General features: G+C 46.4%; 1 protein-coding gene across 2 annotated transcripts in view; it reads left to right on the forward strand.

Annotated features, from left to right (window-relative positions):
* Nucleotides 1-25,645, forward strand: part of DGKB (diacylglycerol kinase beta) — a 1,940,047-nt gene that overhangs the window by 637,000 nt on the left and 1,277,402 nt on the right. For both annotated transcript variants that reach the window (XM_085630814.1, XM_085630813.1), the window contains one exon: nt 18,102-18,218. In XM_085630814.1, coding sequence (XP_085486940.1) covers nt 18,102-18,218 — 117 coding nt within the window. The remainder of the gene's footprint in view (nt 1-18,101; nt 18,219-25,645) is intronic.

Raw genomic sequence — 25,645 nt, forward strand, 5'->3', positions numbered from 1 at the left:
ACTTTCAGGGAACACACTAGCACAATTTTAAATAAGGCACTGTTCTAATGAGACTGTTTTTCTGATTATACATATACATGTTCCCCCAGTGTTGTTGAAATTGGGTAGGTCCTTGGTTGTTGGTGATACCAACCTACGAGTGTCAAGTCATCAAGCCATCCATGGGCCCATGTATATGTACTTTCTGCAACTACATTTCTTTCTAACAGTGGCTTCTTTAAAGAAGGCTGTCAGCTTCTTCAATGACTGGGTAAATGCAGTTTCGTGTGCACCTCCTTGGGAGCCATCTGTTATGAAGGCACATGTGTGTTCTGTTCACAAAATGGCACATTCCGACATTCTGACCATGTCGATTGTGTCAAGTATTGTGATTCCCAAGGGACACACTTTTTTTTGTTTTGTGTTCCAAAGTACTTACAGGTCTCTGAGTGTGGGGACACCTTTGGTATTGAGGTGTGTTGCTTTGCCTTGGGGGCACCACTACTGTTTCTTTCAGGGTAAACAAGAGGTGACATGACGTCATTGTATTGCTGTGCTCACCTGTTCCCAGACACTAGCTCCTCAGTGTTTTCTCATTCAAGTTTTGGGCTGGTGTGTCCTATTGTTCCTTGTGTCCAAGTGGCATGGTGGGTCTACCAACTGGGGAGTACAGGGCTTACATATGTGCGGAGTAATCTAGCTGTTACTCATGATGCATTGCCTGATATGCACTGTGACCTTTTGTTTTTGTACTCATGTGTCAGATGTATACAGGTGACTGATATTTTTCTGTATCTTCACCTTGCCCACAGCATCATCATTGGAAACCGAGGGAGACACCGGCACGGACCTGGATGAGGGACCCAGCACCAGTGCCACCAGTGCTGGCGAGTCTGCGGGAGCCAGTGGCACGGAGGGCGAGGGCAGTCAGTCAGAGGACCTGTCTGGTGGCGAATCCAACTATGACTCAGACGGGTCCGAGGCTGACCTCATCGAGGGGGCGGAGGCTGCTACAACACCTGGCAGCAGCCCAACATCTGTCCCCGCCTCCTCCATTCCCATCACTGCCCTCCCAGTTGCTCCGGTCCCTTCTGTCCGTGCAGGGCACCACCATGTCTCCTTCGGGACAGGCACCGCACCCCCTACCCCTATCACCCCTGCTGCCCTCATTGCAGAGTCTGTGGACATACTGCGGCAGTTGCAGGTTGGGCTAGGCATCGGTGCGGACTGTCCTCCATGGCCACACCACACTGCTAACACAGATGGTGTCGTTCATGGAGGGCATGTCAGCATCGATGTCTGAACAACGCAGGTTTCTGCGGTCCATGGACTCTTCACTGACTGCAGCAGTGAGTCTCCTGCAGCGCTTCGTCCCCCCCTACCCCAGCCCCATCCACACTTCCTTCTCCCATACCTGTCCCATGCACACCCAGACATTCCCATGCACGCACCCCACCAGACACAGGCAGCACAAAACCAAGTAAGGGCAAGCGCACACCTCCTGTCACGTACACTCAGGGGGATGTAGGCACACCCACTGGGTCTGGGGCAAAAAGACATGCACGCAGCCACAGTCTGAGTCCGCAGGCCTCACAACCCAGTCCCTCCAAAAGCACTCCCCTTGGCTCCCCTGCCAAACTGACACCCGAAGAGCTGGCCATCACCCACACTCTGACACCACCCTGCAAGCGGGCGAGGAAGTCCCCGGCCAGGGTAGTCAAGCCACCCCTGTCCACCCCCTCCCCACGGGCACTGGACCCCATCCCTCAGCCACCCCCCCTCAGGCACCCCCCTCTCTGTTGGCCCTGGGGTTTCTTCCTGTGCAGGGCTTACCCTGGACGCCCTGGCAGCAGTGTGCAGCGACGTGCTAACATTCACCTTTGCCGCTGCCCCACCCCCTGCGTTGGAGACGTCCACCCCTGCACCCACCACACCTGCCCTTCCCCCTCCTGTCCCTGTGGTGCCTGGTCCTTCCCCACATGATGCCCCCCCGGTCGACGAACCTGTGGGTTCCAATGTGCAGGCAAGCTAGGGGAGACGCGTGCCCATGTGTCCCCCCAAGGACTTCTATTGTGGACTGGCCATTGGCCTTTGTATATAGTGTCATTTCATGTTTTTTATTTTATGCTGAATAAAGCATTTATTTTTACTTTGCACACTATTGCATTTCAGGTATTGATGTTGGTGCTGATGCTCCTGGAGTTGGTGTAGTGGTAATGCGTTATGGTTCTGAGAAATGTTCTACTCTGATGGTCATGAGGTGGACCATGGTTTCTGCGTGCCATCACAAGGTCTCTGCAAATGATCATTGTTAGAGTGTGTTATTTTGGTTTTGAGACATTGTTCCAAGGAGTGTTCCTTCCTCTGTGGCACCTGACATCTTCCCTGCAAAGAGTTGCACAATTGTTTTGCTGACCTGTGTCTACATTTCCTTTGTTGGTGACGGATCCCTTCAACTATGGCCATGCCTGCTCAGCAATGTCTCCGGCTGCATCGTCTGTGCCATCCTTGCTAGTCACTGTACTTGTGTATTGAGTATGTCGAAATGCATTCATGGAGAAATTCTCCCTTTTCAGCACTATGCATGTGTGTAATCCCGGCCTAGCACACATATGGTACTTTTTCTGCATGGTATTTGGGCACCTGACTCTGTGGGAACTCCATCCTAGTCCTTCCATGAGAGACAACATCTTGGTGGCTGGCCCAGCACCTGAACATTCCTATCAGTCCTGGGATGTGCGTGACAGTGTGTGTTCCCTTTGGCTCTCTTAGTTTAGTAGGCAGTGACATGACTATAAAGTCTTGTGGCATGATCTCAGTGTGTGTATTGTGCTGCATCCGCCAGGGGTGGGTATGCATGTGTTATTTGTCCTCACACCCACATGTGGTGTGTCATGCAGTGGGGGAGTGAAATCCATCCTCCTGGGAGTGGGACACTGCTGTCAGTGATGTGTTGTTATGGCACTATCATCATTGTCCACAGTTAGGGATGCGTACATACACCCATGGAGTTGTGGTCATCTGATAATGATGTACACCCCCCCATGTCTCTGTCCACTGCTGGGAGTCCTCTGCACCCACCCCTCACATGTCTGTCCACTGCTGGGAGTGATATGCACCCAACCCTCATGTTGCAGGCCACTGCTGGGAGTCCTCTGCACCCACCCCTCACATGTCTGTCCACTGCTGGGAGTCCTCTGCATCCACCCCTCACATGTCTGTCCACTGCTGGGAGTGATATGCACCCACCCCTCATGTAGCAGACCACTGCTGGGAGTCCTCTGCACCCACCCCTCACATGTTTGTCCACTGCAGGGAGTGATATGCACCCACCCCTCATGTTGCAGGCCACTGCTGGGAGTCCTCTGCACCCACCCCTTACATGTCTATCCACTGCTGGGAGTGATATGCACCCACCCCTCACATGTCTGTCCACTGCTGAGAGTCCTCTGCTCCCACCCCTCACATGTCTGTCCACTGCTGGGAGTGATATGCACCCACCCCTCATGTTGCAGGCCACTGCTGGGAGTCCTCTGCACCCACCCCTCACATGTCTGTCCACTGCTGGGAGTCCTCTGCACCCACCCCTTACATGTCTGTCCACTGCTGGGAGTGATATGCACCCACCCCTCATATGTCTGTCCACTGCTGGGAGTCCTCTGCACCCCCCCCTCACATGTCTGTCCGCTGCTGGGAGTGATATGCACCCACCCCTCATGTTGCAGGCCACTGCTGGGAGTCCTCTGATCCACCCCTCACATGTCTGTCCACTGCTGGGAGTGATATGCACCCACCCCTCATATTGCAGGCCACTGCTAGGGGGTCCTCTGCACCCACCCCTCACATGTCTGTCCACTGCTGGGAGTCCTCTGCACCCACCCCTCACATGTCTGTCCACTGCTGGGAGTCCTCTGCACCCACCCCTCACATGTATGTCCACTGCTTGTAGTCCTCTGGACCCACCCCTCACATGTGTGTCCACTGCTGGGAGTCCTCTGCACCCACCCCTCACATGTTTGTCCACTGCTGGGAGTCCTCTGCACCCACCCATCACATGTCTGTCCACTGCTGGGAGTGATATGCACCCACCCCTCATGTTGCAGGCCACTGCTGGGAGTCCTCTGCACCCACCCCTCACATGTCTGTCCACTACTGGGAGTCCTCTGCACCCACCCCTCACATGTCTGTCCACTGCTGGGAGTGATATGCACCCACCCCTCACATGTCTGTCCACTGCTGAGAGTCCTCTGCACCCACCCCTCACATGTCTGTCCACTGCTGGGAGTGATATGCACCCACCCCTCACATGTCTGTCCACTGCTGAGAGTCCTCTGCACCCACCCCTCACATGTCTGTCCACTGCTGGGAGTGATATGCACCCACCCCTCATGTTGCAGGCCACTGCTGGGAGTCCTCTGCACCCACCCCTCACATGTCTGTCCACTGCTGGGAGTCCTCTGCACCCACCCCTTACATGTCTGTCCACTGCTGGGAGTGATATGCACCCACCCCTCATATGTCTGTCCACTGCTGGGAGTCCTCTGCACCCACCCCTCACATGTCTGTCCGCTGCTGGGAGTGATATGCACCCACCCCTCATGTTGCAGGCCACTGCTGGGAGTCCTCTGATCCACCCCTCACATGTCTGTCCACTGCTGGGAGTCCTATACACCCACCCCTCACATGTCTGTCCACTGCTGGGAGTGATATGCACCCACCCCTCATATTGCAGGCCACTGCTAGGGGTCCTCTGCACCCACCCCTCACATGTCTCTCCACTGCTGGGAGTCCTCTGCACCCACCCCTCACATGTCTGTCCACTGCTGGGAGTCCTCTGCACCCACCCCTCACATGTCTGTCCACTGCTTGGAGTCCTCTGGACCCACCCCTCACATGTGTGTCCACTGCTGGGAGTCCTCTGCACCCACCCCTCACATGTCTGTCCACTGGAGGGAATCCTATGCAGCCAAACACACACACCCCCTTGGTGCAGTACACTGCTGTCCTGGGCCTACACACACACCAATATAGTGGTAATATGCTGCACCAGGCCGTAGGCCAACATTCGTGGCATGTGTACACCTTGTATCCAAAATGTTCTGGTGCTGTAGGGGTACGTGTGATACAGACCGTACCCCCACATTCATGGGGTGTGTATGGTCCGTACCACCCGTACCCCTACAGCACAAATACAATGGTGATACGGCCCGTACCCACGCTATGTATACGTGGGTGCGGTCCGTATCACTATAGTAGTGGTGCCGTAGGGGTACGTGTGGTATGGCCCGTACACACGCCCTGTGAGCGTGTGTACGGTCCGTTCCACGCGTACCCCTGTGGCACCACTCCAATGGTGCTACGGACCGTACACACGCTCTGAGGGCGTGTGTATGGTCCGTACCACGCGTACCCCTACGGCACCACTACAATGGTGATACGGACCGTACACACGTTCTGAGGGCGTGTGTACGGTCCATACCACGCGTACCCCTATGGCACCACTACAATGGTGATACGGACCGCACACACGCTCTGAGGGCGTGTGTACGGTCCGTACCACGCGTACCCCTATGGCACTAGTACAATGGTGATACGGACCGTACACACGCTCTAAGGGCGTGTGTACGGTCCGTACCACACGTACCCCTACGGCACCAGTACAATGGTGATACGGACCGTACACACGCTCTGGGGGCATGTGTACGGTACGTACCACGCGTACCCCCACGACATCACTAATATAGTGCTACAGACTGTACCCATGCTATGTATGTGTGTGTACGGTGCGTATCACTATTGTAGTGTTGCCATAGGGGTAGGCGTACACGTCCACTTCCGTTGTTCCATGACGCAGGGATTGGTGGACAAGCCCCCCCGGAGTGACCGGACCCTTGAGGTAATGTATGTCATCATTATTGTAGGTTTTAATCTGGGTAGGGGGTATGTTTCCTGGCCCTCACCCCCCCTTGGCCCCTGGGTGTTGTTCTCACCTTCTGTGGCGTGTGCGTCGGGTTCGGTGCACCAGGTCGTAGGCTAAGAGGGCCGGGATGACACGTAGGATGGGGTCCATGGCTGTCCATCGCGTACCGGGACTCCGTTTTCGCGTCGGACTCAGTTTTCTGGCATTTTTTGGCTGCCGTAAAAAAATAGCTGTGCGTAGTGACGAATCGTACTTTTAGTGCGTAAAACGCTGCCTGACGTCGCGTACGCGCTGTCCAGGATCAGACTTGTAGGTATTTTTAGCCGTACTTTGTTTTGTACGATTCGTACTGAAATGGTATTTCTGTAAGAATCGTACTTACTGGATTGTACGGTGGGTTTCCCAGGTACGAGTCGTATGGAGAATACGCTCCGTACGACGAATCATACCCGGGTTTTAAAGGATCGGAATTGGCACCTTAATGTTAAACTCAGATTTTAAGTTACAATTTTGAAAATGTAATGTTTAGAAAGTTATGTAAACAAGAGTATCCAGTAGCTTTAGTTATAACTTATTCACAACCAAGCCAGTGGAATCAATTCAAAGGCAATTGTGATTTATTTCACAATTTTTTTAATATTTCATGAATTTATTAACATTCAAACTATGTCAAACATTAAGGGCAACACAAACTGATGACATTTTTCAACATACGAACTACATAAACAAATAACTCGTATAAACAATTATTTACAAATGTGTATAATACATCAGCAATTTTTTGTGCAGTTGAGAAAAAAAAAGGGTAGTCAAAGCACCAGTACATAATTCAAAAAAAAGCAATCAGGCGGAGTAGCAAGTCAAAACTTGCAAACCACTATAATTACTCCTGCCTATAGGCACAGCTCTGGGGATCCTTTGGATCAAGTTTAGGGCAACTTGGGAGGGAAATTAATTAAACCTTCTCCCTAAGCCCTCGGGGTTAGCTTTTCCCAGATGCTGTCCTCGATGCGTCTCCAACCTCTTCACCATTAAGGAGTTTTCATCAGGACTTGGACGTGGTGGTGTCTATTGGGAAAAATCAGAAAAACCACACTAGGTGTGGGTTATTAACACCTATCAAACCTATTAGTGTTGTGATAATTCTCCAATGTTACGCTTAGCACTCATAGGAATGTACCTTTTGTAATGGTTGCGGATTGCTCGGTAATATTCAGAAATTGTTGGTACTTGATTGATTAGTAAGGCCTGTTAGGGAAGACTATTGTTTGTAAATGATGTGTTTAATGGAAAAGGAAGCGTACTTGTTTCTTGCTCATACTCAAAAGAACTTGCCTGCATCAATTGCGATTCTTAAATGTGCCAATGGAAGCCAACCGTCGCTGTATCAGTTCAGTAAATCAATTCCAATGCGTAGTTGGAATGCCTGTTTAAAGGAAATACGAATACTTATTGCACCCTCCAACATAACTCTAGATCTGATGCTGAATGTGTCACATTTTCTTCTGAAATAAACCTGTTATGTCTGAATATCAGGTAGTCTTTTTAAAATAAAATATATATCCATATGCAGGTTGCTTTTTTAACGTGAAAATTACGCACTTAAAAGTCTAACTATCAAAAGCACTTCTAAGCCTTAATTCAACATTTGCAGATTGCTTTAAAAGCATGAAAATTACATGCTTAAAGGTCTAACTGTTACGAACACTTTTAAGCCTTAATCCTACGTTTGAAATGTTGTAAATACTCAAACGTGGGCAGCGATCGTGTTAGTGGGCGCGCATCTCTTGTGGAAGCTGTTCAGTCGAATTGGGCTCATTATTTCAGAGCGATGAATGCAAACTCTGGAATTTAACTTCTCGTAGCGCAAGCACGTTTAAAATGTTGTATTGTAAAGAATGACAATAACCAGGATCGACTTGTTGACTAGCGCTGAGGGAGGATTACAAGGCGGTTTGATTTACTGTTTGTTTAGACGTGTAAACGCAGTCGTGTTAGTAGGAAACAAGCCTGTCTCTGACGCTGCTGCAGTGATATGGATGGTCAGTGAAAAGCAAAACCTGAAATGGATTTTTTGAAACCTTCATTTGTCAGCATGTGTGTTCTGGGAGATGTAGTCCTAAATGAAGTATGTTAGTAAATGGATTATGTGTGGGGCTGCTTATGACTGCAACCTTGCTACAGGGCTTAATGAGATGTCCGAGGTAGCAAGGTTGCAGTCATAAGTACCCCCCACACATAATCCATTTACTAACATACTTCATTTAGGACTACATCTCCCAGAACACACATGCTGACAAATGAAGGTTTCAAAAAATCCATTTCAGGTTTTGCTTTTCATTGACCATCCATATCACTGCAGCAGCTTCAGAGACAGGCTTGTTTCCTACTAACACGACTGCGTTTACACGTCTAAACAAACAGTAAATCAAACCGCCTTGTAATCCTCCCTCAGCGCTAGTCAACAAGTCGATCCTGGTTATTGTCATTCTTTACAATACAACATTTTAAACGTGCTTGCGCTACGAGAAGTTAAATTCCAGAGTTTGCATTCATCGCTCTGAAATAATGAGCCCAATTCGACTGAACAGCTTCCACAAGAGATGCGCGCCCACTAACACGATCGCTGCTCACGTTTGAGTATTTACAACATTTCAAACGTTGGATTAAGGCTTAAAAGTGTTAGTAACAGTTAGACCTTTAAGCACGTAATTTTTACACTTTAAAAGGAACCTGCAAATGTTGGATTAAGGCTTAGAAGTGCTTGTGATAGTTAGACTTTTAAGTACGTAATTTTCACGTTAAAAAAGCAACCTGCATATGGATATATTTCTATACATTTTTTTAAACTACCTGATATTCAGACATACCAGGTTCATTTGAGAACTAAGTGTGACATATTCAGAGTCAGTTCTAGAGTTATGTTGGAGGGTGCAATAAGTGTTCGTATTTCTTTTAAACAGGGTTTCCAACTACGCATTGGAATTGATTTACTGAACTGATACAGCATCCATTGGCTTCCATTGGCACATTTAAGAATCGCAATTGACGCAGGCAAGTCCTTTTGATTATAAACAACAAATAAGTACTCTTCCTTTTTCATTAAACACATCATTCACAAACAGTCCTCTTCCCCGACAGGCCTTACTAATCAATCCAGTACCAACAATTTCTGAATATTACCGAGCAACCTGCAACCATTACAAAAGGTACTTTCCTATACGTGCTAAGCGTAACATTGGAGAATTATCACACCGCTAATAGGTTGATATGTGTTAGTAACCCACACCTTGTGTGTTTTTTCAGATTTTTCCCAATAGACACCACCACGTCCAAGACCTGATGGAAACCCCTTAATGGTGACATGATTGGAAACGCGTTGACGACAGCGTCTGGGAAAAGCTAACCCCGAGGGCTTAGGGAGAAGGTTTAATTAATTTCCCTCCCTTGTTACCCTAAACTTAATCCAAAGGATCCCCAGAGCTCTGCATATAGGCAGAAGAAATTATAGTGGTTTGCAAGTTTTGACTTGCTACTCTGCCTGATTGCTACTTTTTGATTTATGGACTGGTGCTTTGACTACCCTTTTTGTTTCCTCAACTGCGAAAATAATTGCTGATGCTGAGGTATTATACACATTTGTGAATTATTGTTTATATGTGTTATTTGTTTATGTAATTCATATGTTGAAAAATATCATCAGTTTGTGTTGCCCTTAATGTTTGACATGATTTGAATGTTAATGAATTCATGGAATATTTAAAAAAATTCTGAAATAAATCACACAAACCTTTGAATTGATTCCACTGGCTCAGTTTTGAATAAGTTCTAACTAAAGCTACTGGATTCTCTTGTTTATATAATTATTGATGGTCCCATCCAGTTAGCTTAGGACCCAAGCCTTCCTCTGGTTTCATGTTTAGAAAGTTGGAATTTTCCTGCCCTAAATTATTTGGTGCCTGCATCCTCCCCTGGGTCACATGATCTGGTGTTACTGACAGTTGGACTTTGTTTACTCTTCTGAGACAGCCACACTATAGAGGGGTTAGGTGTGCGTGACTAGGCCGTCAACTGACATCGTGAACCACAGCTCCACTTGCAACTGTATAGACTGTGCTCTGCTTTCACACAAAGGACTTGTCAACCCTGCATTGTTCATGTAGCCAGCCTGACTCCAGGGTGGGGGAGTCAAGAAACTTAAAGCACAAAGGGAATTCTCTAGAAACTTCTCCTACTTCAAAGGATGCAGCATGTATAAAAAAAAAACACCCTCAGACCCACGGACTCAGAGGACTGCCTGCTGCTGTGGTCTGCAGTGTACTCCACAAGACTGCTTTGCTGCAAATGGAAGGACTACTTTGCTGCACCTGGAAGGACTGTCTTGAATCTTCAGAGGCCTGTCCTGTTGTTTGAGCCCTACTTCTTCACCTAAACTCAGGACTATCAGAGTGATTCCAGGGCTAGTTCCCTGGCCTCCCTTTGAGAGCCTCAGGGACAGAAAAGACTCCCATAGTCTTGAACCCTCACATGGACCCAGCCTAAGTGAGTTCTAACACCCCAACTGGTGCCCCTCCATTCCTTGTCCCATGGTAGTGGTGCTAAACATGCCCAGATAATTATAATCCAAAACTTGGAATGTAAAACATTTTTGGATAAAAACTGCTCTAAGATCCAAAGGAAGACCGTGTCCCACTGAACTTTACCTTCTCAGAACATTTTCTGAAAATGCTTTTCTAAGTTTGAAGGTAAGCCCCGTCCAGGCCAAATCCACGTTTTGTATTTGACCCGTGCCCTATCACGGTCGCCTTGTTCTTCTGCTTTGACTCAGTCTTGCACAACTAGACGTCCGCAGTTGGTGCTTCGATTTTTTAGGTGCTAGTTTTTACCTTAAACTATAAAAACTCTTGACTCCAGTTCTACTGATCAGATTTTTGCTGTTTTGGTGTCAATTTATTTTTAATTTACTCTCTTTTTAAACTGGTTTGGGATTTTTCTTGTGTTTTGTTTTCAGTTTATTACTGTTTGTGTGCTGCATAAACACTTTTCAGATTGCCTTTCAGTTAAGCCTGACTGCTTTAATGCCACATCACCAAAAGGTTAGGGAAAGGTTTATTTTGTCATTTTTGTGGTTCATCCAGACAGGGATTGTGGCTGTTGCTTGCCACCTGTGCACTAGACGCAGTAGAGAAGAGCAGTCACTTGGTAAGATACATATACTTTGGAGACACGGCATCATGTTGGAGATTTATTTTATGTTCAATGTGCTTAATTGTTTTGGAAATTCTATTGGTGGATTGCAGTTTTGCTAGAAGGTCAGTTGCCAAGCTCAACCCAAGGTCCTTGGCCATAGGGTTTGAATGTGTCCCCAATCTAATTTCCTTGCTGGACAGTTAAGGAAGTGCTTGTTGTAAATGCCATTTACCACTGTATTATGAAAACATGATTCTGAATGTGGCAATATGTGGCACATTTGCTTTGCGGATTTTTTTGCGATGGTGAAGTGTTCTGCTGTTATTTGTGCAGCAGTGTTTTTTTAAATGTTTACTGCAACTTGACTTTATTATGTTGTGTCTAGGTTCTTGTGTGGCATTCTATTTTCGCTGTTTATTATGTTTTGCTGCTACATTTTAATTGTATTTTTTTGTTCTTTCATTTATGTTATTGTGTTATGTTCTGCTTCTTTCTTTAAATATGGCAAAAACGATACTACTCTTCCAGATAAAATCAGCACATGTCTTTAACGTTCAGGTGGTAAACCACTATTTGCCATTACATAAGGTGGTAAAAATAGCGCTGCTGCAACTCTTCAACTATTTAACACTCCTGCAGCCCAAAACTGTGGCCAACATGGGGGTATATTTACTAAAATGTCTCACAATGCAGCGCTGCAAGGAACATTGCTGTGTGTGTTGCGTGAGATGGACAGAATAGGAAAGTACCACATCTACAGAGATATGGCACTGTCCTGCTCTCTTCCCAGACGTGGCTGGCACACAATCAAGCTTCCAGTACCACACCCACACCTTTGCACCATAGTGCCAAGGTGTCTGCATCATGCCTAGGGCAGGTTTTGTACCGGAAGGCTTGCAATCAGAAAAGATTGTAGAAATAAAAACATTTCTCCTTGATAATGCAAGAGTCAAAAATGTTTTATTTTTTATGCAAAACCCCATCTATTTTTTTCAATAGATAGGGTATTCTGTCAAAAAACAAATATGGGTGGTTGCATGAGAAAGCCCACGTATCATCCATGGAATGCGTCCTTAATGCCAATTAATACAAAGGGTTACTTTCAGACAAATTTACAGCACAAAACAAGCTTTGAGCTGGAAAGTAAATTTCAAATAAACATTTTGTGCCCATTTGCAGCACTTTTGAAAAGCAAAATCGGGGCAAAAGCTTAGTAAATGTACAGCTGTGTATGATATGGCCTCTTTTCTTGAGTCTACCCTACATAAGAAATAGGCGATTATATCATACTACCTTTAACACACTTCTTCCCACTTCAAATTTGACATTGCTGTTGTATAGGGGAAAATGCACAGATGGGAACTGAGGGCCATATGTATCAAAATCCTCATTTGCGAATCTCAAATAGCAATTTTTTGCGAATCACTATTTTAGAATCGCAAAATGGTATGTATGTAGGATTTGCAATATATTTCGCGAATCCTACATATTCCTTAATTGCGAATCTCAAATTGCGATTCGTAATTAAGGAATACCTCCCTATTCATTCCTATGGGCCTGGAGGCCCATAGGAATGAATGGGCAGACATTCTCAATTTGCGATTAGCAATTAGAGAATCGCAAATTGAGAATGCAATTTCAAGGGTGCAAGGGTGTCAAAAGGACACCCTGTTGCACCCCTGAAATATGCATGGATGCACATGTGGCGCACATACATGCCCTAAGGGCATGTATGCGCTTCACATTGCACTTTGAAAAATGCAAAAAAGTGCATTTTCCAAAGAAATCGCAAATTACCACCAACTTGAAGTTGGTGGTAATTTGCGATTCCTTAAGGCCAAATTACACTTTTTTGGTGCTTCTTACATTGCATTTAAGGAATAGCAAAATTTGCGATTCCTTCAATGCAATCGCAAAATAAGGAATCGCAAATTTTGCGATTCCTTATTTTGCACGCAGATTTGCCTCATACATACCACTAAGCTAAATTGCGATCGCAAACGCCGAAATTCTGCGAATTTCGGCATTTGCGATCGCAATTTTGCTTGATACATAAGGCCCGAAGAGAGGAAGTGTTTATACATGTGGCAGGATTTTACTTAAACGCAGGAGAGTAAATTTGCAAGCCATGTTCAGCTTGAGGTGGGGTTTCTGCAGCGTGCATTTCAGAGTGGTCTACATCTCTTCTCTTTTTCACAGCCACACATTCTCTACACGTAGAAACAACTTACCTAAATGTATTGGTCTATTGACATTTGCATTTCCAATTCCGTTTACGATATGTGCAGTAAATTTCAAGCGATGCTACACACGAGGGGGATTTCCTTTAGCTGTTGGCTGTGCAATATAATTCTTAAGTCGCTTAATAAATGTCAGCTAAATTTTATTGCTCTCCTAATTCAGTAACATTTTAATTAATTCACTCTGATTGACTAAATGTACATTGTGGCTCATATTCTAATGAGGCCACGTTTAGAGGAAAGGTTTTGTATAATTCGGCTATCCTGTGGGTAATGATGTCCTAATTATATGGTGGGGAAAAGAGTCTATAACTCAGGCCTGATATTGTTCATTGTAGCCAATTAACAATTATATGCACATAATGGAAGCTCATCACGAGGTTGACTGGCAGCCAATTTAGAAATCTTTAGCTGAATTGAATTCTAGCCTAAGATGAGCACAGACCTTCTCCATAACAAGCCTAGGAATGTAGCTGGCATGGGATCAGTGAAAATCTTGATGTAAGCGTTCTGGGGTACAAATAGCTTTAATTAAACCTGTTTCCAAATAATACCTTCCTTGGCTTTCGAAGAGAGAGTTGGTTCTTGAATCCTGTTTTATATGTACCTCTGGCAGTGCTAGAATGTTAAATATGCCAACATGGGTATGGATGACATGATAAATGCATAGTTCTATCTGTTGAAATATCAAGACAGGTGCAATAATAGATTATATTTATACCAGCTTAAGAGTTTTGATAACCAAAGAAAATAAGCATCCTCATATAACTATAGTTTACATTATGATGCACTCAATGTACTGGGAATAGTAATCAAAGGCATTAAGTTATATTCCCTGTGCATTATTCAGGTACATTTGTTTGAAAGGGTTAGGCCTTTAGGCCATGATTTACTAAAGTGTTGCTTGGGTTGTGTCAATTTTGTGGTGTAGCCCTAAAACAAAATCCATTTTGGCATTTTCTAAGCCATGCAAAGTCTACTTGCATGGTCTAGGAAAACCAAGGTAGCACAACACAGCATATTGCGCTACTTTGATTTACTTTGCATTGGGTAGGCATTACATGGGTGGAGCATGGGTGGAGCATGGGCGATCCCATGCATCCACACATGTATTTTTAAGCTAACTCAGATCTACAAAGACTTGTAAACTTGGGTGTGTGCCAAAAGGGAGCACCTAACCGACTGAGACATAACAAGGAGAAATATCTTTATTTTACCAGGTTACTCCGTCTTTCGATGCTTGATGCATTCTTCACACATACAGAAAGAAGAAATTGCCTCTTAGAATTGTTTTTGTGCAGGGGAGTATCTCTTCCTGTACAAAAAAACCCTGCCTGTACTACGGGAACCCTTGCAGAATGGCGCAGGGTGCCTGCATTGGCGGTAGACAGCACATAGTGCTCCGGCACTAGAAGAGAGCAGAAGTGAACCATATTTTAGTAGGCATGGCAAACGTCAGCTCTCTACCTTTTATGCAAAGCAGTAAGAAGCCTCGCTGCATTGCATGGAATATTAGTAATTCAGCCCCTAGTGATTAGTTAACCGTGAATCTGTATAATATTACACTCCCCATGATGTAAAAAAATACAGATATCATATTCCATAGCATTCTTGTAAGCATGATCAGTCAACTCATTATCAGTTATAATAATAGCAGAATTATGATACAATGAAAAGAAAACTGTCCACTAGTGTTGAACATCCGCGGTCCATGCAGGTAACAGCAGGTGGGCGGTGGGGCCGCGTGAGGAGCCGCGTGAGTGGGTATTTCAAAGGATGATGCTGAGGGATAATTCATTATTTATTTAATTTCCCCTCAGCATCGTCCCGTGAAATCCCCCCTCACGCTGCCCCACCGCCCCACTGCTGTTACCTACACGGACCGCGGCTGGTGTTAATGCTTATATCCTATTTGGATATCACACGTTTACGTTTATTAGAATCCAATGTCTTTCACTTTGCTGGTTTCCTCAAAGTGCTCCTTGCCATGAACAGCCATCATGCTAAATGACAGTGGTTGTTTGTGTAATGTGTTCCCCCTTCAGTTTGTCCATCGAGATGGTCTTATCTCTCAGGATTACTGTAATACCAGTCACCCTGGAGATTCAAAAATATCTGCAGTGCTATACAAACATTCAAAACACAAATTAAATCAGATATTGTTGTGGTATCCAATAGGGCCTATTTTGCTTAGTTGATCATAAACACTTATGGGAATCAGAACTGCAAAGGTCAGAGGTGTACATCTATTTAGCTTCTGACAGTTCTTTTAAAATTTCTTCTGACCATTGTTTCACATTTCTTTGCGTTTGTACCAATGCCTTTTTCGACCTCTGATGTTTCCATTGTCCTTCTATCACGCATTGTACAAAACATAACTGCAGTAAGTGTTTTCCAGCCCCTGCTGACACCCCAACAGGGACTCAGGGTTTGATCACCTAGAATGTCACACTGCCTATTAGTGTGCAATAGCTTTATTCCATCAAAAGTATTTCAAATGAAACCTAAATTATATGTGTAATCTTGGTTGCTCACAATAATCATAGAATTCACATTGTAAGGTTTGAATGAAACACGCAAATGAATTTTAGGTTTGACATTTTCTGATGTTAGAGTTTGAAGTCTTCTTAAGAATTTCAGCCAGATATGCACTACTAGGTTATTCCATAACCTAAGCCAATCAGGTCGGGTCTTGCACCCCACACAGGGAGTTATGCACTCATGCCCTCCACGTTCTGTATACCCCTGCTGACTTCCTACCTGCACGAGAGAAAATGACATAATGCTCCAATGTGCATCTTGTGAGGTTCTTCAAAAGATATCTTGCTTTCCTTCAAGACTAAGTGGCCATGCTGGATGCAGCTGGAGTACATAAGCCACATTGAGGGTTAGATTTATGAAAGAATTATATAGTATGGGACACCAATCTTTGAAACTGGTACTTGCTGAGAGTGTCATATTAGCAGTTTTTTGCTGATCAGTGCCATCAAAGATTGCATCGGTCATGGTCCGTCAAGCCTCAAACATTATTATGGCTGCTGTATGCCCTATTTTTTTTACCTGAAAATGTTTTTGTTTTTATTCTAACTCATGAGCATTACTTCAGTTATTTTACATGTTTAGGGGAGTTATCACGAGTTTTGTTAGCTGTCGAGTTGGCTGCACACCACCACTTCGCTACGGGACTATTGAAAATCGCCGCTGTCCGCCTGCCAGATTACAAGTAATTTTGTGGTCTGGGGGCAGTGTGTCGGTCCCATGGTGGTGCTGTTTAAAGGCTCATTGTGAGCCTCAAACAGCACTACAGTATGACCCCCAGTGCACATTCCTGCACGGGAAGGAATGCACTATCATGTGCATTTCTTCCCTTATAGGAACTGGGGGTGCAAAATTAGAGGGGGCACAACCTGTGGCCCCCTGCATGCACCCCTATGCACAGATGCACAAGGGCCCTCTTTGTTGTTGCCTCACCCCCACCCTGATCATGGCAGTGCAACCGCCATGAAAAGGGTGGCAGTGAGGCAATTCAAAATATGCTCGGTGGTGCTGCTGAGGCACCGGAAGCATATTTTGGCCTCGAACCGCTGCCAGACCACAGCAAGATCATTGCCCGCAGTGGTAGCAGTGATTCTGTGGCGGTCCGACCACCACACTGCGGGTGGTCCTGCAGTGTGGTGGTGGTCAGACCGCCACCACAACTACGGCGGTCCAGAGTTTTATTAAGGCCCTTAACATGCAAATGCATATGTTAATCATGAAATTGGCAGATTGTCTATACAATGGATAATCTTCTTGACTGATATAGAGGGAGACTAGACTCCAGGATATTTATGATATTGTAGAGTTTTAGGAATGCGCCTTTGGAATTTTGTGAATCCTACAGAAGTTACAATTCGACTTCATGTGTAGGCAGATGTCTTTAGGAGTAGAATTCCATCTATTTCAATGGGCTTTGTGAATTTGCCCTCATATCTAGAAACTGTTGAGTACTTTGCTTGCATTGTAAATATTTTTACTGAAAGAATGGAACAGCAACACAATGTACTTTGCAGTAGCCTATTTGAATTGCATGACCAGTTGGAGTCACCAGCTGACAATTAATTTAAGGATGAATAGATGTTTATATGAAGGCTTTTTTTAGGATACCAAAAACTATTTATATCTGTTTTAGTTTCATATTAATGCTATGTGACATTTCTTTTCCTATCATATTTAGCATATTGTATTACAAGCGTTCTGTTTTTCTTTGGGCTTCTTCCGAAAATACTTTTGATGATTAATTGGTGCAGTAATTTACTGTTGGATAATTGATCATTTCATTTCTAAGCAGAACTATGTATGCAGAACTGTACATAAATCCTTTTGAGGTTCAGTATTTGTTATATGAAGTATTTTTAAGATATATGTGTCGGAATTATTTGTAACACATTGCTCCCTTTAATACACAATGCTTCCCCCAAATTATTAGATAATTCATCAGTTCATTCTTAAATAGATATGGTTTATTGATAATTACAAAGTGTCTTTCATGCTTTTATCTCTAGACAGAACGATATGTACAAATACATAGAAATATTGTTCTACCTTGTAAATTTATAATACATTGCATGCTTGATAATTTTTTATAACACATAGCTATGCTAATACCGCACAATGTTTATGTTCCAGAATAATAAACAATTAAATATTGATTGACAAATAATTTAAATCTATGAATACCTGACAAATCGGTTTTGGCCACTATTTTGATTCTTTGCTTTTAAATCCTAAAGGAGAGACAGTCGACTTTAAAAAGAGAAAAGAACTGCTCTCAGCAAGAGAACACGCAAGGAGACCGTATAAAAATGCAAAGAGCAAATTCTGTGACCGTGGATGGACAAGGTCTTCAGGTTTGAGAATTTATATTACATTATCATTGCAGGCCAAAATGAGGTGCTTAAATTTCATATAAGGCTAACATTTTTTAAAAGACAGTGAATTGAAATGTTTCTAACTATCAAATAACTATACACATATATTTTATTATAGAAATGTTTGGAAGGATGGTGACACATCAATTCGACTACTACACATAGTTTGTGCTGCCCTCTCAGTATGTAAAGTGACATTAGATGGGTTTACTTGCTTACATGCTATTGATGTCTTCTTTACTTTTCTCCCCATAGCTAGTTGAAAGCCAGTTTCACAGAATCCACAAGTTTCTATCACTATAGTTCCTTATCTTGAATAGTAGTAGGTTTGATGGCAGCAGCTTTCACCTCTATAAGGATATTTTCTTTGGATATATCATCGAGTCTAAAAATTATACCGGAGGCAAAAAGTGAGTGAGCAAATGCTTTGAATGATGTTTAGTGTCACAATATGGCTACTGATAACAGAACAATACACCCAGTTAAACATACACAAACAACAATTATGTCACTACGTTTCCTAAGGCAGTAGCAAAAATAAATCTATGTCATAGGAAATGTAGAGTGTATTAACGTTTTGACTTTAGTTTTCTTCCACTAAATATCTGTGCCCTTAAGGAAAAATATTATTTGTAAAGCGAAAGGCAACTCAAGATTGCTATTTTAGTGAGCTGGATGCGGTACTTGGCGGTCTGGTCTCACACTTTGCAATAATTTCTTTGGGCTGAGACAATAGTAGCCATGCAAACTGTATTTGCTAAGAATATATTTCTGCATTTTAACCAGGTATAAGAATTCTTTTTTTTATAGTGAATCAGTTTTTAAGTGAAGATGTAGGGCCTTCCAATTTTGTCTGGAACTGTAGAAGCGGGAGGAATTTTGGATCAGTTTTGCTGAACAAAATATGTAACATTTCAAGACGGGCCCTTTGATATGTGTACAATTTTTTTGAATGATTTTTGCAATTTGTGTTTATGTTTTATATCATTGATGGTAAATGAGGCATTTTCAAACTTATAAAGCTATGATTAGGCGTTATACAAAATAAGCAAGATGAAGATACACGTAGAGTCTGATTCACAAAAGTAAACTGACTGTTAGACTTGGCTTTTACAGCGGGTTTATCCCCAGATTTTTTTGCTTTGTGGCCTTCTGTTTCTGACCTGTTTTTGTTGGTTTTATGATTCTGGTCACTTTACCACTGCTGATCAGTGCTAAAGTGCATATGCTTTCCCTTCAAATTGTTGTTATTGATTGGTGTTTCCATAATTGACTGATTTGATTTAATAGTCAGTTACTAGTACAGTGAACAGTGTGTGCCCAGGGCCTGTAAATCAAATGCTGCTAGTGGGCTTGTGTCACGGATTTTACCACCCGCATAAGCAGCCTGTAAATGTAACCCAAGACTGCCATTGCTGAGCCTGTGTGCAGTTTGGTACTGCGCTCACTTGCAGGCCCTAACCATCCCTTTTCTTACATGTTAGTCATCCCTAAGGTAGGCCCAAGGTACTCCTGTGTGTGGGGTGCAGTGTATGTGAATGGTAGGACATGCCCTGGTGTGTGTGGATGCTGTGTTCAGATTGGCTGTGTGTTCCTAACTTAGTGTGGCAACTAACTTAAAGGTGTTTTTGAGAATGTGCGACACTCCGTCTAAACGTGTTTTGTTGGGGCCTCTGAGCTAAGCCTGTCTGCTCCTGCCACTCTACCAAGGGGGTGAGCAGGGGTTCTTTTAGAAGTGTATCCCCCTTTACCCTGACAAGAAGCAAGGGCTCATATTTGGACAAAGTACTTACCTCTGCAAACTAGAGAACCCCATTTCTAACACTGACACTTTTGTGTAATTTTACAATTGTTTGCTATTCACAAAGGGATTTACGCGTAGTATCTTTACGACTGTGGAGTCTCTGCACATAGAAAGATAGCACTGTCCTATTATTGTATGTGCGGAGAATCCGCACTTGTTAGACCTGGCACCTTGGCGTGAGTTTCCCTCCCACTTTTTGATGGTGTGCCTCGACTGTTTTGCTGGTGTTGTCCGCTCAGGGCACTGCGCCACGGCTAATCCGTGCCGCAGTGCAAGTGCTCCCTAAGTAAAGTGTACCTGTAATTGATATCCATGATTGGTTTATTGGATTCACTGTCAGTCCCCAGTAAAGTGCACCAGGGGTGCCAGGGCTTGTGAATGCCAATGCTGCTGGTGGGCTTGCAGCGCTGGTTGCGCCACCCACGGAAGCGGCCGTGTAAAGTGTGTCTAGGGTCTGCCACCGCAGACCCTGTGCGCGGTCCGGGACCGTCGCGCTGACTGCGCAAGTGCCCCCACTTGCCAGTCCCTAAACCTTCCCTTACCTACATATTAGCCACCCCTCTGGTAGGCCCAAGGGCAGGGTGCATTGTAGGCATAAGGTAGGACATGCCCTGATGTGTGTGGCATGTCTTAGTAGTGAATTACAGCCATTTCCGTTCTTCACTATTGAAGGCTACCTGCTCTCCATAGGCCAGAATGGGCTGCCGGGATCACGCCAACGCTGTGACCCCAGTGGACTCAGAGAGCATGGTAGAAGTGTCAAGTTTAGTATGCCTGAACTCAGGATGATAAAATACTTCTTGTAGTCAAGTCTATTTTAATATCCTGGGTTTGTAAATACTACTTTTAGAAAGTTAGTATTTACTGACCTGACCATCTCAGTCCGCCTCTGCTGTGTGTATGTGTTCTGCCTGGCAACAGTAAGGAGCAGGGTTGGGGAATCCCCAGAGACAGGTTGGCTGCCAGGAGGTGGGTAGAGAGATTACACCTGGATGGGTGGGAGGAGTACACCTTGACTCTTGAATAGACCTGTGCTCTGCCACCACAAAGCCGGCGCCACCCCCTGTGGGGCGGCTGATGTCTCTGCCCTGCTGCTGAAAGGAAAGAGCAGAGTCACCATAACAAAGTGCTCCAGAACTGGACTGAGCCAGGCCTAGGCCCCCTGGCGCTAAAGAACAAAAGAATCATGGTATAAAAGTAGGAGCCTGGCTCCTAAGAAATCAGAATCCTGTTTACCACAAAGAACCTCTGCCCGACTAGAAGGAGAAGGAGACGCTGGAGGAGCTGGCCTGCTGCCTGCCTTGCTGAGAAAGGAGAGGAAGAGACTTACTGAAAAGACTTTGCTACTTTGTGCTTGAACATTCTCCAAGGGCTTGATCTGAGCTTGCCCCCTGAACTGAACCCCAGGAACAGTGGGTTCTCTGTGCTTCTTGCTCGTCCTCCAATTCGAGCCGTGTGTGCATCCCGCTGGAAAAGAGACTGCGCCCCTCATCGCCCCTCCTAGGGCCGTGACACTCAGAAGCTCGCCTGCCTCCAACCCGTGAGAGCCCCGGTCCGTCCCGAGCCGCTCTCTGTTCCCGGGCCAGGCCGCCTGCATCCCTGTCACCGCCTGCCATTGGAGTGCGCTGAACGCGCTATCACCCCTCCTGCCGGAAGCCGTCCGACGACTGTGATCTACGCCGGGTCATCCAGCTGCACTGACTGTGCCCTGTGACCCCGCTTCGCTATCCCCGGACATCTCAGGCCGCGCCGCCCCCGCTGTGGAGACCCTCCTGCACCGCCGTGCTACAGGGTCGCTGGCCGCGCCTGCCTACGTGCCCACACCTGCTGATTGAGGACCCAAGAACACTCCCCAAGCTGAGAGTCGCACCGACCTGTGCCGAACTCTCCACATCACGAAAGAAGTTCCAGTATCGGGCTCGGGGCCCGCAACGCCTTATTTCCCCGTTCGCAGGAGCCGATCTCTGTGAGTACTAGAACTACAAGTAAAGAGACTACAAAGTATCCATTTGAAACTACGAACCCAGAACATTTGCCTGCTGTATAACCTGGCGGCCTAGCGAAAACGTTATTGGTCTTGTGATAAGTCTGTTGAGATATATATACCTTATTTTTACATAAAGGATCGTATTTTTATATATATCCAAGTCTGGTGTCCGTTTCTGGGGGGATTGATGTATTTACTGTGTGTACGATTGTAAGTGCTTAACCAACAACGCCTGAGGAATCGCCTTGGCTGCTCACGCCACGCACCTAGAGGGTGAGCAAGGGTCATTCGCGAGGGGTTATCCTGCGCCCTGACGTGGAGGAGAGGGTTCCTGCTTGACACAAGGGCAACCTTGCGCCAACCAGAGATCCCCGACTCTAACATTGTTGGCAGCGGTTGGGATTTCGGATTTGCACTTGTAATTTGCATACAGTGAATTATTAATCACCAGATAGTGAGAGCAGACCAAATAACGCAGCCACAGGTTTGTAATTGTTGAACTTTGTTGAGACATCTGCCATTACTGCAACCATGCCTGGCTCGCACTCCGCTGGAAGAGCACTCTCTGTGATTTCTGGAATAGATGAGGTGGATTGGGAGAGACTGGAAGGCTACACGATGGAGCAATTGAAAGGCTACAGTGTACAATTCAGAGTCCCCCATGCTGGATGCAAGAGGAAGCCCCAGTACACCAAGGCGTTGAGAGCCTGGAAGGAGTCACGAGACCTACGGAATGCGGGGGACATCGTTCCACCCGACAACCTTGAGGAGCCCAGCAGAGTCCGGTCGCCAGAGGAGCTGGCAGACAGGGCAGCCGACAGGGCGCATGCAATGGAGATGGCAAAGTTGGCAGGACAAATGGAAATGGAAAAGCAGAAGTTGGCCCTGGAGGCACAACAACGCCAAATGGATCATGATATCAGATTGAAGGAGTTGGAGCTGAAGGCGAAAAGTTTGGACACCGCTCCTTCTGGTGGCAGCACTCCACCAGCGCAGGTAGAGTCCAAGGTGTACATCCCCAAAGATGTAGTAAAGGAGTATTTCAGAAAGGACGACATAGGGCAGTGGTTTAGGGCCTACGAGGTGGCCATGTCCTCACACCGGGTCCCTGAGAAAGACTGGGGAGCGGGGTTGTGGGGAAGGTTCCTTGCTGAAGGGCGTGACACACTGTTAGATTTACCCTTAGATCTCCAAACCTCATACCCCCATATGAAGGAAGCTTTAATGACCAGGTATGGGTTAACTCCTGAGCTATATAGACAGAGGTTCAGGGAGACCAAGAAGATCCCTGAGAGTACGTATGTGGAATATGTGACCTTTTTCTGCAGAGCGCTGGATGGTTGGGTGAAGGGTAGCAAAGCGAATGATTATCAAGGGCTGCTTGATTTAATTGCATGGGAGCACTTGTCCAGTCAATGTTTTCCTGAGCTACGCCAGCACCTGATCGATAGCAAGCTGTCCAACCCGAGGAAGCTTGCTGAGGAGGCGGACCGCTGGCTCAGCACCAGGGTCCACAAGGGTCAAGTGGGAGACTCCGCCAAAGGTGGGCAGGGTCCCCAGCAGAAGAGTGGGGGGGACAAGGGTAAACAGAAGGGGTTCCAAAAAGGCCCCCAAAGTAATTCCCAAGGGAACCAGCAGAAGGGTTCTCAGCCTCCCCCACCCCCGCAGCAGAACGGGGCCCCGACAGGTAGACCTGTTCCAAAGGGGCCCTTCAATTGTTATAAGTGTGGTGACCCGGGTCACATTGCCTCTGATCCTAAGTGTCGCCTGTTCGGTAAGACCGCACCCACTGGTGCTCCACCCCGGCAAGTAGCTAGTGTTAACTTTGGGGAGGAGGTAGCAGTCCAGGAGGGTGGGGGTCCCGGGCAGATGACCCTAGTCTCGCTAGGAGACAGTGAGATGGTCCCTGTAACCTACCTGCCCTCTAACACTAAGAAATATGGGCAAGTAGTGACCATCAATGGAAAGAAGGTTGAGGCTCTTAGAGATACAGGAGCCAGCGTGACCTCGGTGAGGCAACACCTGGTGTCTCAAGAGCAAATTGTACCCAATGCCTACTGTAGGGTTGTCAATGCTGACAACGTAGAGAGTCGTTGTCCAATGGCTCAAGTTCCCTTTGAGTGGGGGGAGGTCTCTGGTACTCTACAAGTCGCTGTGAGAACTGACATGCCTGTAGACTGTCTGCTAGGGAACGACCTGGAGAGTTCCCCTTGGGAAAAGGTGGAGAAGACCACGCATCTGAGGATGGTGGGTCTACCCGACTGGGCGTGCGTGACCACCCGGTCCATGGCAGCCAGTAGGGGAGTTGAGAGGGTCCTGGAGCCTGAGGGAGAGGTCCAGGAACCGGCCTTAGGGAGAAGGCGCAGGAGGCGCGGGAAACCGGCCCCCGAAGTTCCCACGGCCCAGGAGGAAGTAGACCCTGAGGGGGATACTCTGGAGCCTACCGGGGAACAGATTGCCGAACTGGGAGATCTGCCTGAGCTGACCCATTGGCAGCAAGAAGGAGGTCCCTCCAGGGAGGAATTCTGCAGGGAGCAGAAAGAATGCCCTTCTCTCGTAGGTATGCGGCAACAGGCTGCAGACCAGGCCAACGGTGTTCAGGCCAAAACACACTACGTGTACTGGGAGAGTGACCTCCTGTATTCCGAGCCTAAGGCTGCTGAACCTAGGTCAGCCCGTGTGCTGGTGGTACCCCAGAAGTTCAGAACCTTCCTACTGGGGCTGGCTCACGATGTGCCTTTAGCAGGACATTTGGGGATGGACAAGACCTATGACAGGCTTGTCACCCACTTTTACTGGCCCCAAATGCATAAGAATTCAGATTCCTACTGCCGAACCTGTCAGACTTGCCAGGCAAGTGGTAAGAGCGGAGGGAAGCACAAGGCTCCTCTGCAACCTTTCCCTGTGGTCGGTACGCCATTCCAACGAGTGGGTATTGATATTGTGGGGCCTCTGGACCCCAAGACAGCCCTGGGCAACAGGTTCATCCTGGTCTTGGTGGACCATGCCACCCGGTACCCTGAAGCCATCCCTCTGAGGACAGTGACGGCCCCCGTGGTGGGACGGGCACTGATGGGAATTTTCTCCCGAGTGGGATTCCCTCTAGAGGTGGTGAGCGACAGGGGGACCAATTTCATATCCACATATATGAAATCCCTGTGGAAGGAGTGTGGGGTAACTTACAAGTTCACCACTCCTTACCACCCCCAAGGAAATGGGTTGGTTGAGAGATTCAACCGAACCCTCAAAGGCATGATCATGGGCCTGGACGGTCCAATGAGGCGTAAGTGGGACGTCCTCTTGCCATGCCTGGTCTTCGCTTACCGAGAGGTGCCGCAGAAGTCTCTAGGGTTCAGCCCCTTTGAGCTTCTGTATGGTCACCCGGTAAGAGGACCTCTGAGTTTGGAAAAGGAAGGCTGGGAGCAATCTCCCAGGAAACCTCCCCAGAATGTATATAGTTACATGCTGGCCTTCCGAAACCAGACTCGGCGTTTCAGGCAACTTGCTGAGGCAAATCTGGAAGCCAGCCAGGAGGAGATGAAGCGGTGGTACGACCGGAATGCCACTCTGGTAGAGCTTCAACCTGGACAAAAGGTGTGGGTCTTGGCCCCAGTG

The sequence above is a fragment of the Triturus cristatus genome, chromosome 10 (genome assembly GCF_964204655.1).
Source record: "Triturus cristatus chromosome 10, aTriCri1.1, whole genome shotgun sequence".
Classification (NCBI taxonomy): Eukaryota; Metazoa; Chordata; class Amphibia; order Caudata; family Salamandridae; genus Triturus; species Triturus cristatus.